The sequence below is a fragment of the Phaenicophaeus curvirostris genome, chromosome 15, assembly GCF_032191515.1.
Source record: "Phaenicophaeus curvirostris isolate KB17595 chromosome 15, BPBGC_Pcur_1.0, whole genome shotgun sequence".
NCBI classification, from domain to species: Eukaryota; Metazoa; Chordata; class Aves; order Cuculiformes; family Cuculidae; genus Phaenicophaeus; species Phaenicophaeus curvirostris.
Genome location: NC_091406.1, coordinates 6049093 through 6065391, shown reverse-complemented (window position 1 = coordinate 6065391; position 16299 = coordinate 6049093). Strand labels below are relative to the sequence as shown.

The 16299-nt window shown below is 55.7% G+C and overlaps 1 protein-coding gene across 1 annotated transcript; it reads right to left on the bottom strand.

Moving 5' to 3' along the window:
* Positions 1-6466: 6466 nt before the first annotated feature.
* NDST1 (N-deacetylase and N-sulfotransferase 1) lies at positions 6467-15792 on the bottom strand. Its single transcript, XM_069869024.1, has 14 exons — positions 14875-15792; positions 12667-13149; positions 12355-12442; positions 11984-12138; positions 11312-11497; positions 10801-10929; positions 10443-10625; positions 9996-10092; positions 9722-9845; positions 9076-9250; positions 8703-8873; positions 7698-7807; positions 7045-7147; positions 6467-6926 (listed from the first exon to the last, which is right to left on the bottom strand). Exons 1-14 carry the CDS (start codon positions 15382-15384, stop codon positions 6807-6809), a joined length of 2634 nt encoding a protein of 877 aa, XP_069725125.1. The 5' UTR covers positions 15385-15792; the 3' UTR covers positions 6467-6806.
* Positions 15793-16299: the final 507 nt, after the last annotated feature.

Here is a 16299-nt window from a genome sequence, read left to right as displayed (position 1 = left end):
CTCAACCCAGATGTGCAACAGCAGGAAACCTTCTAACATTTCCTTCCGTACCGAGAGCTGGAAAGCCCCCCCAGCAGACCTGGATCCTGAGTTTCTCTTCTCTTGCTCCCCAAGCGCCCTGCAAAGGGGTCCCAGACCTTGTCCCAGGGAGGGATAAGGATAGGAACTTGCTGGAGATGTTCTGGGTAGCTCCAAGGTCTTTGGGGAAGGCAGCATCCCTGCCTGGGACCAGTGGGCAAAGAAGAGGCAGGGAGCATCCCAAAAGCAAGCTGTGTCTCAGCAAGCAAACAGTGTTGAATCCCTACACGGCTTAAAAAGAGGAGGAAAAGTATTAAAATGGTTGAAACTTGTACATTGTGTTGGTTGAGTTATACCCCTATGGCAGCACTGCCCCCTCAGTGGTCACAATGTGCTGTCACTCTCATGCTTTTTGTTGTTCCCTGAGCCCAGAGAAGTTATATCTGCATTTGTGTGGCTAGAAGCTGAGTTTGCTGAAGGAAAAGCAGCTCGTTGCCTTTCACACACCCACAGTGTCTCAAACTCCATTTAATGTCTGCTATTGCTTTTCCCCAGCATTCAGCATCACCTCACAGCCCTTTTTCATCTGAAAGCTGCCCCAAACCTCCTGACCCAGCCTCGCTCCGCCTGCCTCCCAGCTGTCCCCTGCATTATTAAACCAGAACCACCTTATCAGCCCCTATCTCTTTCCACTCAGGCAAAACCCACCTGGCTCTGGCTTTGCCAGCTGGGAGGACTTGAATTAGGAGCCAGAAGACATCAGGACACCCCTTCAGCGCTGACCCTGCTGGTTCCAGCTCTGAGAAAGCCAACGAGCACCAGGACCTTGGGGAATCCCATTCCTTGGGGAGCTGAAATTGCCCCCCGGTTCATTCCCACCCCTATCCCTGGGAAGCTCGGGAAGCAGCCCTGGCTCCCCTCAGGCTCAGAGCTGCTTCGACACCTGGTTTTAATAATAAACAACACGGGACAGGACAAAGGCGCCTTGTGGGAGGGCGGTGGGATGCGGGGCAGCTGAGGGGGCTGCAGGTGGGGAAGGAGGGAGGACATGGGGCTGGGATGAAAGGGCTGCTAAGGGGGACACCAGCCTGGGAGCTTCGTGGGGCTGGAGGGGTCTGGGTTCCCGCAGAGCCCTGCAGGGTCACAGCCCCGAGATGCCCATCACCACATCTCCTCCACAAAACAAATGCTACAAGCAGAACTGGGTTAACTACAGCCACCGGAAAAACAGAATTAATGGAATTTGGTTATAAAACTATATTCCCGGATGGAAGAAATCTTTTTGTCATCTGTCCTTTGACATTTCAAGTCTATTTTACATCTCCACCATTTTATGATTTAGGCTGTGACATTTAAATGTGTGATTTGTATTTACAGTCTTGAGTGTTGTAAATATCTCATATATAAATGTCTTCTAACGTACAGAAGACATCCTACAGATTTGTATCTTCCAAACAAGACTTATCTGTGTTCACAGGAAAACACTCAACTAGAGAAACATTCCTATAGGCTTTGTAATCTCGAGTCAGATGAACATATCATAAAAATACATTGACATTTTTCAGACACCAGAACTTAGCATTATTTTCTGGCAAAGTGTAAATACCTCACTTCAAAACAGTGAGAGGCATTAGAAGAAATATTTTGCATGGCTCTTATTCAAGGGCTTGGTGACTTGCACTGTCCCCCTCCCTGTGCCTGGGCATCAGCTCCCAAGGCAAGGATGCAGTAAGTGCCAGCGCTGGAGAGCCAAGGTCATGTCCCAGGGACATGCAAAAGGACATGGCCCTCTGGTGGGGCCAGTATGGCCTCTGTCCACTCCCATCACTGCTGGGTGACACTGGATGGGGTCTCAGGAAGCTTTTGGCTTCCCCACATCCAACCTTCCTTAAGGTCCTACCACCACAGCAGGAGCCTGGCTGCAGCCAGAGCCCTGCCAGCAGCACCTCTGCCACCTCCCCATCCACACAGGTCTCAGTGCATCACACCTCCACCCCAACTTCAGGACAATATCCCCCAGGAGGAGATTCCCAGCCTGGAGCAAAGGCTGTGGAAGACGATGAAACCATTGCTACTTTCGCAGCCCTGCCGTGGTGAGAAACACTTGCGTCATCTGGCTCTAAGCTCCAGCCATCTGGCTGGGGATGCCTTTCTCGGGGGAGCGAGGGGCTCCTCTGCAGTCAGTAAGCTCTGTTATTTATAGGGTGCAAACCCACCCTTGCTTCTCCCTGTGACAGGGCAGTTTCCATGGCCCTTCCCAACTCTCTTGCTTGGTTTTCAAAGCTGAGGTCCTGGACAGGTTCATGCTTGCCAGCCTCAGCCCCTTTCATCCACTTTGAAGGTGAAGGAATAGGTCGACAGCTTAGTGGGGAGGGTCCCAGTGAGATTTCTCCAACAAAAAAAAAGCATGGTAAAGAGACTTTTTGATTTAAATAATTCTTCTTTCTACTAAGTCTCATTACAAAGCTGGATTAAAACGCTGAGCTTCAGCAGGCTGCAAAGGCCAGTCAGGGTGTACGTGTACCACAGCTACTAGCACTGCCACCTCATGCCCTGGCTGGACACCCTGCAAAACCCCTCTCCATCCCCTCCTTCCCGGGGCTGGGTAAGCAATGGGGTTTTAAATCAAGCAAGGCTGCTAAACTGGGAGCTCCAGTCCCCCCTTTCCCAAGTTAGTACCCACCCTGCTGTGTGGCAGACCTGCCCTCTCTAGTAGCAGGTGGAGCTGCTGGAGGAGTGAGGCTGTAAATCATCTGCCCTTCCAGGCTTATAACCCCCACAAAGTGATCCCAGCAGGAACCTGGGATCTCTCAGCTTTTCCCTCTTGCTGCTCCCAGCCCACCCTGAAGCATCTGATGGATCTCTGGGTGCACAGCGCTGTGCCTCCAGCCCTCTGGCCAAAATCCCTGTCCTGCTGAGACCTGTGGGGCACGGCCACCAGCTCGGACCCCAGCGGGAGCCAACCCTGGGGTGTCAATGCCATGTGGGTGGCTCTGCATAGATGTGGGGTGACAGGACATCCCACACCGGCTACTACACTGTGGAGCAGGACCACAGGCCACCTGTGTTCAAGAGGACATCCCAGTAAGAAGTTTCCCCGCTGCCTAAGGGCAGCACCTCAGCCCTGAGCCCAGCCAGGTGAGCCCTGAACCCTGCATCTCTCCCTGCCCGCATCCTCCCTGGCCCAGCACCGCCCGCCCCCATGCACACACCAGCTTGTCCACATCCCTCCTGCAGCCAGGATTCACTGGAGCACCCCAAGCAGCCAGCAAGGATGCAAGACACGCTGGGGCACAGGCATGGGATACATCAGGGCACGGCTACAGGATGAGTTGAGGTGCAGAAAGTAGCCCCCAGGACTTGAACTGATCCTCCAGCAGGAAAACCAGCCCTCACCACAGCCTTGCTCTCCCCTCCTGCCCACAGGCTGGGTCTGGAGCAGCCTCGTGCTCAGCCCTGAGACCTTCGAGACCCCCAGAAGGCAGCTCCTTTTCACCCACTTACCTCACAGCCCCCAAGCCCAGGGGGCTCACATCCAGCCAGGTGCAGCCTTGGGGTCTCCAGCGATTTGGGAGGGTGAGGATGCCACAGTGACAGCCCCATCTGGGAAGGGGGAGCAGCCTGGGGACACAATGAGGTTTAAGCCACGAGTGGGGCTGCTGGCCAGGGCCCTCACAGCTACCCAGCCTCTGGCCCTTGACCAGACCAGCACTGATTTTGCAGAGTCTGCACACTTTCAGCAGACACAGAAACTAGAAAACATCACCAGAGCCAACACAGGCCAAGGGTGAGGGGGATGGAGCCTTCCTCCCCCCTGGCTCTCCAGTGGCCATGGGAGGGCAGAGCCACTCTCATCCTCCCAGCCCCCCCTGAGGCCATTGCATGGGGCTGAGCTGCGCTCCTGGCCCTGTTAATTAACAAGCAATTAACTTGGGAGATGGGCAGCAGCTGGTCCCACCTGGGGCAGCCAGGCTGAGCCAGGGTTTGCACGTCACCCAGGGATGGAGAGGGATGATGAGGGCTGGAGGCCAGCACCAGCCATGGGTCCCCCACTCCCTCCTGAGCTTGGGGACACCGAGAAGCAAACCATGGGGTGCAGGGCCTGGATGGGCCCTAGCATGGCAAAAAACTCATAGAAATCATAGAATCATAGAACGGTTTGGGTTGGAAGGGACCTCAAAGTCTATCCAGTTCCAAGCCCCAGCCATGGGACACCTCCCGCTGGATCAGGCTGCTCAAAGCCTCATCCAACTTGGCCTTTATTGGAAAAATATTAAACAATTCAAAGCCTCCTTGTCCCGTCAAGCAGCCCCGGGCGCACGGGCAGGCAGACAGCCCCCAGCTCTCCCCTCGCAGCCCCCTCTCCTCCGTCTGGCAGCTCCTGCGGCACCGCACATCGTTTGTCACTCGGACAGGTTCAAACACACCCGGCTGGGATTCATTAGGCTCCGTCTTCGTTTCCTCCAGCGCTTGGCAGGGGCCAGGCTGCAGGAGGGGGTCGGGCGCAGCCGACTGGCGGGCAGCGACTGGCTAATTGGGGGTGGAAAAAGCAAGTGGGGATCCCCTGACCCCCCAAATCCCTGCCCCAGTGCTAACAGAGCCAGTGCTGGATGCTGTCCCAGCTGCCTGCGGGCCCCAAGCTCCATCCTGGGAACACGAGGCGGCTGTGCAGCCTGGCTGGATCCAGGACTAGACGGCTGCTGCCACCTCGTGCATGAAGGGCTGCTCCCACAACCCCCCTTCCTCCCCAAATCCCCCCCAAAAAATGGGCCCCAGAGCCCCTAAAGGCAGACGGGAGCCCCATAGAGGATAGGATTGTGCCAGTGAGGAGAAACAGGCAACAAGCAGCAAGTAAAACCACAGCCCCACCCCAAATTTATTAGTAGTTGGTTCAACAGGACCTTACACCAGTGCCCGGGAGCCTCTCCCCATACAACCCCACCGAGGGGCAGAGGGGAGGTGCAGCCCTGGGCAAAAATAACCAGGTGGGACTTAGTCACCCAGGGTGAAATGCTGCATCCCCCCTGCACCGCCCTGGCTCTGCTCTGGAGGCAAACGCAGCATCCCAGGTACTGCCTGCACCTCCAGCAGCAACCGCTGCCATCCTGCATCCTTCATCCGCAGGGAAATCTGGGCTTTCATCCTGGTAAACCTGTGATGGCTCAGTCCGATTTGCAGTGGAACTCAGGGAACACGGCAGGGTGGAGGAGAGGCAGAGCTGGGGCTGCAGCTCCGTACAGCACCACCAGTATAAAGACACGTCTCCATCTGGGAAACCTTTCCCTGGTTTCCCCACCGACTTTTGTCCACGTCACATGTACCACCAAAGATACCACATAAAACCCTCACGGTTTAGGTACAAATTCCGGCACCAAAGAAAAACAATGCCCTGCAAAATGGGAACCAAACACCCCCCCCCCCCCCCCCCACCCCCCCCCCATTATTAAAATACTTCTGCTTTTAATAGTCAAGAGGTTCAAAGTTCTCAGCATCCTTCTGATTGCTGTTATGCCAACATCCGACCGGTCCCTGGGGGCCAGTGCTCCTCCATGCCGGGGGACGCTGGGTGCTGCTCAGCTTTACCACAGGGAACACCACGTGTGTACAAGATTGCAAGGGGAGGGTTTGGTAGGGATGGAAGCAGGTTGGGGTCAGCACACTGGGACCAGCACACCGGATCCTTCTAATCAGCCCTCGTCCCACTGCGTTGCCCGTGGATGGGGAGGAAGAGGTTCACAGAAGCACAGAATGTCCTCAGTTGGAAGGGATCCACAAGGACCATCAAGTCCAACTCGAGGTTGAGGAGCTTGAAAACCAACAGAGATGACGGGAGTCTTTGAAAGAAAAATCCACCTTGTTCACAGCTTTTTCAAGTAAGTATTGGGGGAATCCGGCAAACTCCCCTGCTTCCTGCCACGAGGTCAATGGCAGGAGTGGGTCTGAGTTCTTCCATGCTCTGGGTCTCCACCAGCTTCGTTCCTCTGCTCCAGCTCAGCAAAGTCACCTCCAGCGTGTCCAGAGTGGCTCCTCTGCCCTTGGAGCAGGAGGTGAGGGACAGCTTATGATGGATTTACTTTTCCACTGACTACAAGATCTTGTTTATTCGGAAGGAGAACAGAATGTGATATTTGCATCCTTTTTCCTCAGGTCTTGGAAGAACATTGTAAGATTGAAGTAAATGAAAACAAGGAGGCACTATTGCCTAATTTAAGTACAGTAAATCCTACGCAGCTGAATGGTGGTTGTTGCCAGGAACCTGTTCCTTTGAATCATGGAGATGTGTTAACTATTATTACAGAATAAGAGGATGTCCCAAGCCGGAAGAGACCCACAAGGATCATCAAGTCCAGCATAGCACAACCCTTATATCCACACCAGTTCTGAGGGTGTTGGCCCAATGTTGGGACAAGAGTTGGAACTGATGATCCTTGTGAGTCCCTTCCAACTCAGGACATTCTATGATTCCAGGTCCAGGGGAGTCAAGGGCCTGCTTTGGGCAGAGAAAAAGGGAATTTGTGCCGCTTCCCCACATTGGAACAGGGCAGAAAAGGACCTCACCAACAGGCCCAGGAATTCAAAAGGAAAATAAACTCAAAGAGAAATGCGGGGTTGGCAGAGAGGTGGCAGCACAGGGACCGCAATGAGGCCACTGCTCGGGCAGCCTATGGCACAGCCGTCTGCTCCTGGGGGTCCCTTCCAAGGCCACGGCCGGGTATTGCTGAGGAAGATGCCACTGGATGCAGGGGTTGGCCCCGCTCGGGTATTGCTGGGCAGGCAGCAGGCGGCAGCTACCTGGTGCTCTGCAGCTCCTCCCGCAGCCAGGTGGGCAGCGTCTGCCCCATTTTGTACAGGAGCTTGGAGAGCTCTATGTTATGGTCCCTGTAATAGTCCCGCAGGAAGGCGCGTGACTGCAACAAGAGAAGAAGATAGAGGAGGGTCAGGGAGACCAGCCCTGAGCCCATCACCCCACCACAGCCCCCCCCAGCCCTGCTCAGGGCCATCCTGGGAGGCTTTCTCCACACTCACATCTGAATCCATCTCAGGGTACTTCCTCCCTTTGCTCTTTCCCAAGCATTTCGTTTTCCCTCCATCCAGAAGTTGACACCAGAATCCTTTCTTCGGATCAAACCTGCAAAGCAAGAGCTCTGCCTCACCCGTCTTGCCCCTCCATGTCGGCTGCAGGCAAGCACGCTGCCCGACAGGCCCCACTGCTGCTCAGCCCTGCATGGGAGAACTTCTTCCACCTCTTTTTAATTCACAACCCAGCTAACATTTCACCACTGACCCCTTTGTGCAACAGGCTCCCCGCACAGTCACACAGCCAGCAGCCCAAGAAGGGCCAAAAAGCCCCTCTCTGCAGCGTGTGCACAAGCAGCCAGGGTGCCAGGGCTCAACAGTATCACAAGCAGCACAAACGCACCCCTGATCTCTGTTCCAGGAGCCCGGAGCTGCTCCTGGGCTGCCCTGGGTGGCAGCACCATCTGCGCTGCAGCACCTGGATAAGCTCAGCAAGGTGAGGTGCTTGTTGAAGGGTATTTCTGACTGCAGCTACCCCAGTGCAGGGTGCAGCAAGATCTCAGCTGAAACCCTGGTCTCATCAAAGCCAGCACAGCTGGGCAGACCACTGCACTGGGAGCAACAGCAGGTTGGAGGAAGGAGAAGCTCAGGGAAGGACTCACGCCAGGGTCTTGTGGTAATCGATGAAGTTGGTCACACTGAGGAATTTCTGGACCGTCTCCATCACCTTGGCAGGTTCCGTTCGGAGCAGCTTGCCATCCAGGACCAGGATCTGCAAGGAGCAACGCAGGGCAGTGAGGTCCTGCTGGCTCCCAGCACTGCTCTCCTGGGGAATAATGACACCTTCACCACACCTTTTGCAATCTCGGAGCCAAATTTACCACTAGCCCGCACAGGGTCCCCTCTGAAATGCTAATGTGCCCCGGTGTTCACTTACATTTGGAGCTGGAAAATGAAACGCTAAAAAATGCCAGGGCCAGGATCCATCCAGGAGAACATCAGAGCTTCGGCTCAGGGCCACCCAACCCAGAGCCAGCCAGGATTGCATTACAGCAATTACGCCAGAAGCAGACGACTAATAAACTTTATAAGGTTAAACGATGGTGGAAAATCCATTCAGGGCCTGAGCCTGTGCGCTGCCAGCAGCGCTGCACTGTGCAGGTCACAGCGGGGCTGGCACCCAGCCCCCATTTTCCCTGCAGGCAGCTCGAACCATGGGCAGCTTCGCCTGCTATTTTTGTCCAGCTCTGACACTACGGTGACATCAGACAGGGCAGCCCCGCGGGGGTCTGTGGCTGAGAGCACTGGGTGTCCCTGCAGAACCACTCACAGCCCTCCACCTCACAGCCCCTTTTCAACCCTGCTTTGCCAGAGGAACAGCAGAAGGATCTACATGCCCAGGACCAGCACAAGAACATCTTTATGCACCATCCATCACCAGCCTCACACTACAACGGTTTCCTCCTTGCACAGTAGCTTCCCTCTGCTCCTTTTCCATGTACTTTTACTCTTCCCACCGTGGTTTTAAGGGTATGAGCAAAGCAGCTCCTATGGGAGCACCCTTGCAGCTGACTTAGGACACAAACCTTCCTCCCCCTGCATCCTTACTTGGATGAGGGGGCTCCCAAGGTGCTGCCACTGTAGGAGTGGGGTGCTCCCATCCTTACCTGGTTAGCGTGGTAGCTGTTCAGCCAGCGCTCGATGTGGGTAGCGTACCAGCCTGGCACCAGGCAGCGGTTCTGTAGGGTCCGGAGCTTCGGAGCAGCCTCGGGTCCTGCTGTGATCACCTCGTGGAAGGTGTATTTCAGGGCGACGGGGTCATCGTGAGCTCGCTGGTGCTGTCAGGCATGAACAAGGCAGGTTTGTTCCTGGGGCAACCCAAATCTTGGGCTGCTCATGAGAACTGTGGCTCCCAAAGCACCCTGCTGAGTCCTTGCGAGTCTTGTTCAGGAAAAAGTGTGGCGTCTGCAGTCACCCCACCTCCCAAACCACCCTCCGGGGCTGCCCAGGCTGGAGTAGAGGCAGAGGTGGGCAGCTCACCTGATACCAGGAGTAGGCTCGATCTGCAGGGTTGATGAGGATGGTGATGACTTTGGCCTTGGAGAGCAGGGCTGCAGCTCGCCGGGGAGCCACTTCTGAGTCAAAGTAGTTGGCACTTTTCTCAAAGTAGAAGTCGGAGGTGGTGTTGGAGGGGATGGGAAAGAACTCCATGTACCTGAGGGAGACACAGCGTAAGGCAGGCAGATGGGCGTCCCCAGCACCCGCCCTCGAAGGTGATATCTCAGACACTGTGCAACGCGATAATCCTGCAGGGTCTCTCCAGATATTTTGGCGGGCCAGGCCTCACCAGATTCCCCAGGCAGACCCCAAAACCAGGTGGTATCAGATGCACACACACACACACGGCTTCTGCCAAGGGCACTTCTGAGTCCTGGCAAGCAGCCTTCGCCTTCAGGACGACATCTCAGACATAAACCACAGTGGTGCGATGGCCTGAAGGCGATGTATGAACATGCTTTTCCGAAGGGCAAAGCCCATGCAGGATTCATCTAACCTTGGTGCACCCAGGTACCTTCTGCCAAGAGCCCAGCACCTGCGAGGTCAATGGGAAAGCCTGCGGCACCATTGCTCCTGTTCCTGAAGGAAGAAGTGCTCCCAGCTCAGTCCCAGCAGCAAGGAGACCTACCAGTCGATGCCCTTGTGATAGTTGTGTCCATTGAAGAACTGTATCTCCTCAAAGGTCTCTGAGCTGGGGTAGTTGCTGCTCAGGTCTGGGTGCATCCCCAAGAAGAGATAAAGGGCAGTCGTTCCTGAAACAGAAAGTGAGAGCTGGCTTGGGCCAAACCTCCCTCTGAGCTCTGCTTCGGGGCAGGAGGGCTGAGAAGCTCTTTTGGAGGTGAGGGGGGGGACATCCACGAGCCTGCAAACATGCTCATGGCACCAAGGGTGAAGGGAAGCACCTGTTTTTTGAGGCCCAATGATGAGGAGCTTCGGGAATCGGTCACAAGTCTTTTCTTTGGACCAAATGTCTTTGTGCCGTTTGTCTTCACATGGATCCTGAAACACAGAGGGGAGGATTAGAGACACGGCAGCCTGGACAGGACAGCGCACCACCACTCACAGCCCCCTCCAGCCCGAGCAGACACATGGGGAGGCCACGCTGCTCAGCGCACAGGGCAAAGACCAGGCTTATCTCCAGGTCCACGGGCAAACTCCTTCCTGGCACTGCCCACAGAACCACAGAGAGGTGAGAAAACGCTGCCTGCCCAGGGGATCAGAGGGAAATCCAGGTTGGAAGGGACCTGAGGAGGTCATTTAGTCCCACCTCCCGCTCAGAGCTATCCACCACTTCCCTCTCCCAGCACAATAAACGGGGCTGCTCCCCCCATTGCAGGCACACGGTCTACCTGCCACAGTGGGTCCTTCTCCTCAGAGAAGATCTGGAAGTATTTCTGTGCCAGCTGCACAGGTGGCAACGTCTGCAGCTTCAAGTTGGTCCAGGCGTTGAGGAAGCGGACCAGGTGCTTGAAGGTGTACAAGCCCAGGCGGTCGTTGCCGTAATTGGACAGATGGGTCATGAAGATGCTGATCTGAAGCAGAGAAGACAAAACAGGGGTTAGCAGAGCCTCGTCTGGCAGCCATCCCACGCAAATTGCTCCCACCCTGGCTGAGGACATCAGGGACATCTCCCACAGCGGCCCTGGGGGCAGCTCTGCCAGAGAGGCCTGTCCGTCTGTCCCCGGGCAGCCGCATGGCAGTACTCACAGGGTTGAGGAGCACGGTCAGAAAGAGTTCACCCCCGTTGATGATTTTGTCCAACTCACTGGAGCCACCGGGGTATTCGTTGTAGAAGATGGTGTGTGTGAAGAGGCCACAGGTTTGACGGGGCAGTACCTGGGGCAGGAGAAAGATATAGATGGAGCAGGACGAGGAAAGATAGAGATGTGGAGGAGCCAGGGCAATGAAACAGATGCACAGCATTCAGAGCTGGGTCCCCTTCTCCCCTCAAACAAAAAGTGGGTCCCAAACCCTCAGAGGTCAGGGACTAGCTCCACCACCCTCAACCTGAATCCTGCTACCCACAAGAGATGGAGGTAGACAGATGGAGAAACCAATAATTGTCCTTAAATGAGTTTTCCCCATGTAGCACGAGCAGAGGGCACAGCCCCCTCAAATCAAAACATCTGAGCCACCCAGAAACCTCACGCCAAGGTTCTGGGTTTCAGTGGGGAAGGCAAGAGGAGAGAAACACCAGAAATAAAGCCCGGCCACCTACCATGATACCATTGTGGATGAAGCCACGGCGATACCGAGCAGGTTTCAGGTGGGGGTACTCTTCTGTGCTCGTCACTTTGATTGACCAAACCTGTTTCCACGCTTCATACAACTGCACATGGACGGGGTACACGCCCGAGTGGTGGGGGGCCACGGCGTACCCCATGTCAGTGGGGATGCCATGCTCCTGCAGAGAAGGGAGCAGGGAGTGGGTGACCATGGAGACCCCAAAACCAATCTCTCCCCAAGGAACTGCTCTCTCCCAACTACAAATTGTCTGTTCGTGCCTCTGGAATGCAGCCAGAGCAGGGCTGTGCCTGTGCATCCTCCCCTAACCAGAGCTGTCTCTAGGAAATGGAGCTCAGGAGCAGATGTGCTGGGTGGACCTCGCTCTACTGTTTCACACGGACCACTCTCATCCCTGCCATTTCTGCTGTCACCGATAAAACTACAGCAGTAAAGTTTTTCTGTGGAGAATGAGGAGATACACCTACACAGAATTGTAAATTGGTTTATATGAGTAGATATAAAACAGTCTAGAAATTCTGATTCACTGGGTCCCTTTGCTCTGGCAAGCAGAGAATGTCACCTGGGTGTCCCAGGAAACCTTTCTGCCCCCCTTCTCCCATCCTCACCCCACCACAAGCATCCCTACCGGTGGCATCTTACTCACGACAGCGAATTTCTTGTTTAAGGTCATCTGCTCAGCAAGAACCGACTGGTTGTGGAACAGGTGAGGCTGCATGTGGCTCCACATGTGGGGAAACCACCAGAACTCCCTCACATAGGACAGCAGCAGGTCATCGCCTTCGTCCTCAGCATCAGTACCTGCGGGCACAACGCTCTCTGTTAGTGCCAGGCACGCAGCGCCACGCACGAGCAGCTGGGGCAGAGCCCTTCTTGGTGAGCGGGTGATGGGGACGCTGGGTGAGATGCTCAAGGACTCTCGGGTAGCCCCGACATCAGGCTCTTCGAGTACCAGTTCACAGCCCAACCCCAGCTGTATGGCACTAACATACAAAGCGATGCCCTTGTCCTCCTCACCTGTGTGGAAGAATTTCCCTGAGTAGCCCAGGTTGAAGGTGAAGTTCGGGATGTGGGTGCGCAGCTCGTTCTGCGTGTTGAACAGCGCCTGCGAGAGAGAGAGAGAGCAAGATGTCCCCTGCTCACAGCTGCGAGGACGGCTGCCACTCAAGGATGAGGAACCATCTCCCCAAGAGCTTCACAGGGGGGATCCCAGGAGGCCAGAGGATGCTCTGAGGGCAAAAATACCCATTCCTGGAATATCTCAGAGCAGGCACAAATGCCCAGCCCTATGCATCCCCTGCCCACCCGGCCAGGACATCACAGTCGCACCTTGACATCTTCCACCTTCATGCGCGTGCCCTCCTTGCCCACAAAGATGTCATCGATGTCCACCAGGATGTAGCGGTCAAGGGGCAGGGAGAGCCTCTTGCCTGTCAGGAAGGAGACAGAGTCCACGAAGATGAGCTTGTGGAGCCAGAAGTTGAGGTTGTTGCCAAATAGCACCCTCTGGATGCCGTCATGGAGGCCCAGGTCCTGCATCACGGTGGTGTGCAGCGCTGCGTCCACGCTCATGTGCGGGATGGACTCAGCTGACTTGGTTTTGGCCAGGAGAACCGGCTCGTAGGTGGAGTGGTTGGACTGGAAGACGGTCCAGTCCTCCCCAGGGAGCACACCCTTCTCCACCTCGCTGGGGCGCGTGATGTACAGCAGGGGCGATTTGGGGTTGATGCTGCAGTCCTTCAGCGCCAGGTTGGAGTGGAGGAAGAGAGGGAAACCCTTCAGCTGGGCACTAAGCAGGCTGTTCTCGTTGGCCTGTAAGGGGAGAGATGGGAGCTGGAGGAGACAGGACACTAGGGACAGAGGCATTGGAAGACGTCAAGCGCTCAGCTGAGTGGTGCAACCAGGGCCTCACCAGCGGAACCGATGGCCATGGCAAGGGGGTAGGAAGCTTACCACCTCCTGAGATCCACATGCCAGTGTCACAACCCAAACCTGGACAAGCCAGGGATTGCCAGGGTAAGACCCTGGGTCTCCCCGTAGAATTTGTGGGTTCAGTACCCACCAGGCTAAATGAAGGCCCAACGATTGGTCCAAAAGGAATTTATTTATATAGACACTCTTAGGAAAAAGACTGGAGTTGGCTGCTAAATCCATGTTAAGGGAAAAGAAAGAAATAGAGAAAAAGGAGGAAAAGAAGTAAGTGCAGGGACACCACCTGGGCTCTGGTTCTCGTCTTCTCCTACCAGGATGGTGGGCACACAAACAGCCCCTCTTGCAGAGTATTATTGACATTTTTTTGTTGGGTCTTCTTCTAGGAAAGTTCTGGAACTGAGTTTGCAGGGAGGATGCTCCTTCATGGGGCTCTCCCTACCAGCAAGCATGACCTCTCTGGGCAGCAAGCACAGCTGGGCTGCTTGTGAGAGCGAGATAAGATGCTGAAGGACACCGCCTCCGCTGCAGTCTCAACATTTGAGAACAAATGATTTAAGGCAACCTATTTGAGTAGCAAAAAATCAGCCTCTGACAGCCAGGTCTCCTCCCTTCCTCTCCAAAGCCCTCATCCCCCTCACATGCTCAATCCTGCTCATGTTCAGCGTATAAAGTGCCTGGGGCCATAAGCCCTGGGCAGGGGCTTTGCCAAGCAAAGTACCTGCTCATGCTTCTTGCAAACCCCAGCAAGAGTCACTGCTGGGAAATGAGATGCTGAAAGCAACTGTTCTGATCCCAGAGGTGCGTTCTTACCCCCAAAACTCCCAGGGGCCTCACAGACCTTCCATGGGAAGAAGGCTAAGATGGTGCCCTCTGCTAGAGGCCTTTGCCCCGTGCCAGGCTGCAGGCTGGTTCCACAACAACTGCCCTGATTGCAGAAAGCAAAGGGAGAGCAAAGCCCTCTGCTCACACCCGGCCTGGCCATGTGGTCTTAGAATCTTAGAATCATAGAATCACCAGGTTGGAAAAGACCCACTGGATCATCGAGTCCAACCATTCCTATCAGACACTAAACCGTGTCCCTCAGCACCTCGTCCACCCATGCCTTAAACACCTCCAGGGAAGGTGACTCAACCCCCTCCCTGGGCAGCCTCTGCCAGTGCCCAATGACCCTTTCCATGAAAAATTTTTTCCTAATGTTCAGCCTAAACCATCCCTGGCGGAGCTTGAGGCCATTCCCTCTTGTCCTGTCCCCTGTCACTTGGGAGAAGAGCCCAGCACCCTCCTCTCCACAACCTCCTTTCAGGGAGTTGTAGAGAGCAATGAGGTCTCCCCTCAGCCTCCTCTTCTCCAGGCTAAACACCCCCAGCTCTCTCAGCCGTTCCTCATAAGGCCTGCTCTCCAGCCCCTTCACCAGCCTCATTGCTCTTCTCTGGACTCGCTCCAGAGCCTCAACATCCTTCTTGTGGTGAGGGGTCCAGAACTGAACACAGGATTCGAGGAGCGGCCTCACCAGTGCCGAGTACAGAGGGAGAAGAACCTCCCTGGACCTGCTGCTCACACCGTTTCTGATACAAGCCAAGATGCCATGTCTTGGCTTGCCCTTACCTTAAAGAAGCCGATGATGCCCACACCATACTCCACGCAGTACTTGTCCAGCAGCTCCCGGTTCCAGGCATCCAAGTTGACGTACTTGAGGATGTTCTCGTAGATGATGAGGGCAAAGCGTCCCCGGTCCTTGTCAGTCAGCGTGGGCATGTCGCCCTTCCCCGGGGCAATCTCTGTCCTGTACTTGAAGCGGCTTGACTCCAAAATGGCCACGATCTCCTGGCCCAGCTGGGAGTAGAGGCTCTCCACGAAGACCAGCACCAAGGGGTCCGTGCGGGAGGAGTCGGCCACCTTGAGGGCTTTCAGTGGCAGCAAGCGGGAAGGGGCGACCTTGGGCTCATCACAGTCTGGACCCGCCACATCCCCAGAGGGCTCCAAGCCCTTTTTCCACCCATATAAATAATACGCAGAGATGAAAACACTGAGCAGGCAGAAGATGAAGAGCAGGAGCAACACCACCTGAGGAGAGAGCTGCCGGATACCCCGCCGGGCCCTGGCCAGCACAGTCATCCTTGCATCCGTGGGGCGAGGTGGGGCCCCTCTTCCCTGCCCACCCCCTCCCCTCGCCCCGGGGAGGGGAAGAAGCAACCAACCAACAGGAAAAAAAAATAAGTAAACCAAAACTGAATACTTCTAATAAATTAAAATACTAGCAGGCGGCCTGTGCAGGCTCTCTCCCTTCCAGCAGTCCGGCGTCCCTCGCTGCCCACTTCATGTCACCATGGCAGATGCGCCGAGAGTCCCCTTGCCGAGCCGAAATCCCCGCGGTGACAGCAGTGGCAGCAGCCCCATGGCCTCAGCAGGGCGCGGGGGTGGCGGGCAGCCTCGGCGTGGCTTGCGGCAGGCCCGCGGCCATGGTGGCTCCCTGGGACGCCCCGGAGCCCCGGCTCCACACGGTGCCCTGTAAAAGAGAGGTGGGATGAGCCGGGAGGGATGGTGTCGGTACCAACATCAATGCTTTTATTTACCTCAGTGCGGCAGCCGTGGCAGATCCCTCGGCGAGCTCGCCGGCGTGCCAGGGCTTGCCGTGAGAGTGCCGCGAGCTCCTGACGGCGCCGGGGCGGGAATGCAGCGCCACACATGCCACAGGGCACGGCGGCACCTGACAGGTGCTACGGGGGGAACTCAACCCCCTCCAGAGTCCTCATTCATAGAATCATAGAATAACCAGGAAGAGACCCACCGAATCAACGAGTCCAACCAGTCTTATCAAACACTAAACCATGTCCCTCAGCACCACGTCCACCCATGCCTTAAACCCCTCCAGGGAAGGTGACTCAACCCCCTCCCTGGGCAGCCTCTGCCAGTGCCCAATGACCCTTTCCATGAAAAATTTTTTCCTAATGTTCAGCCTAAACCTCCCCTGGCGGAGCTTGAGGCCATTCCCTCTCGTCCTGTTCCCCGTCACTTGGGAGACGAGGCCAG

Excerpts from the sequence above, each read along its gene's own strand:
- NDST1 (XM_069869024.1), bottom strand. The coding sequence starts at position 15,384 with ATGACTGTGCTGGCCAGGGCCCGGCGGGGTATCCGGCAGCTCTCTCCT. Across the intron at positions 10,093-10,442 it reads AGAAGGACCCACTGTGGCAG|GATCCATGTGAAGACAAACG; the intron begins GTAGACCGTGTG and ends TCTGTGTTTCAG. Across the intron at positions 8,874-9,075 it reads GAGCCTACTCCTGGTATCAG|CACCAGCGAGCTCACGATGA; the intron begins GTGAGCTGCCCA and ends CATGCCTGACAG.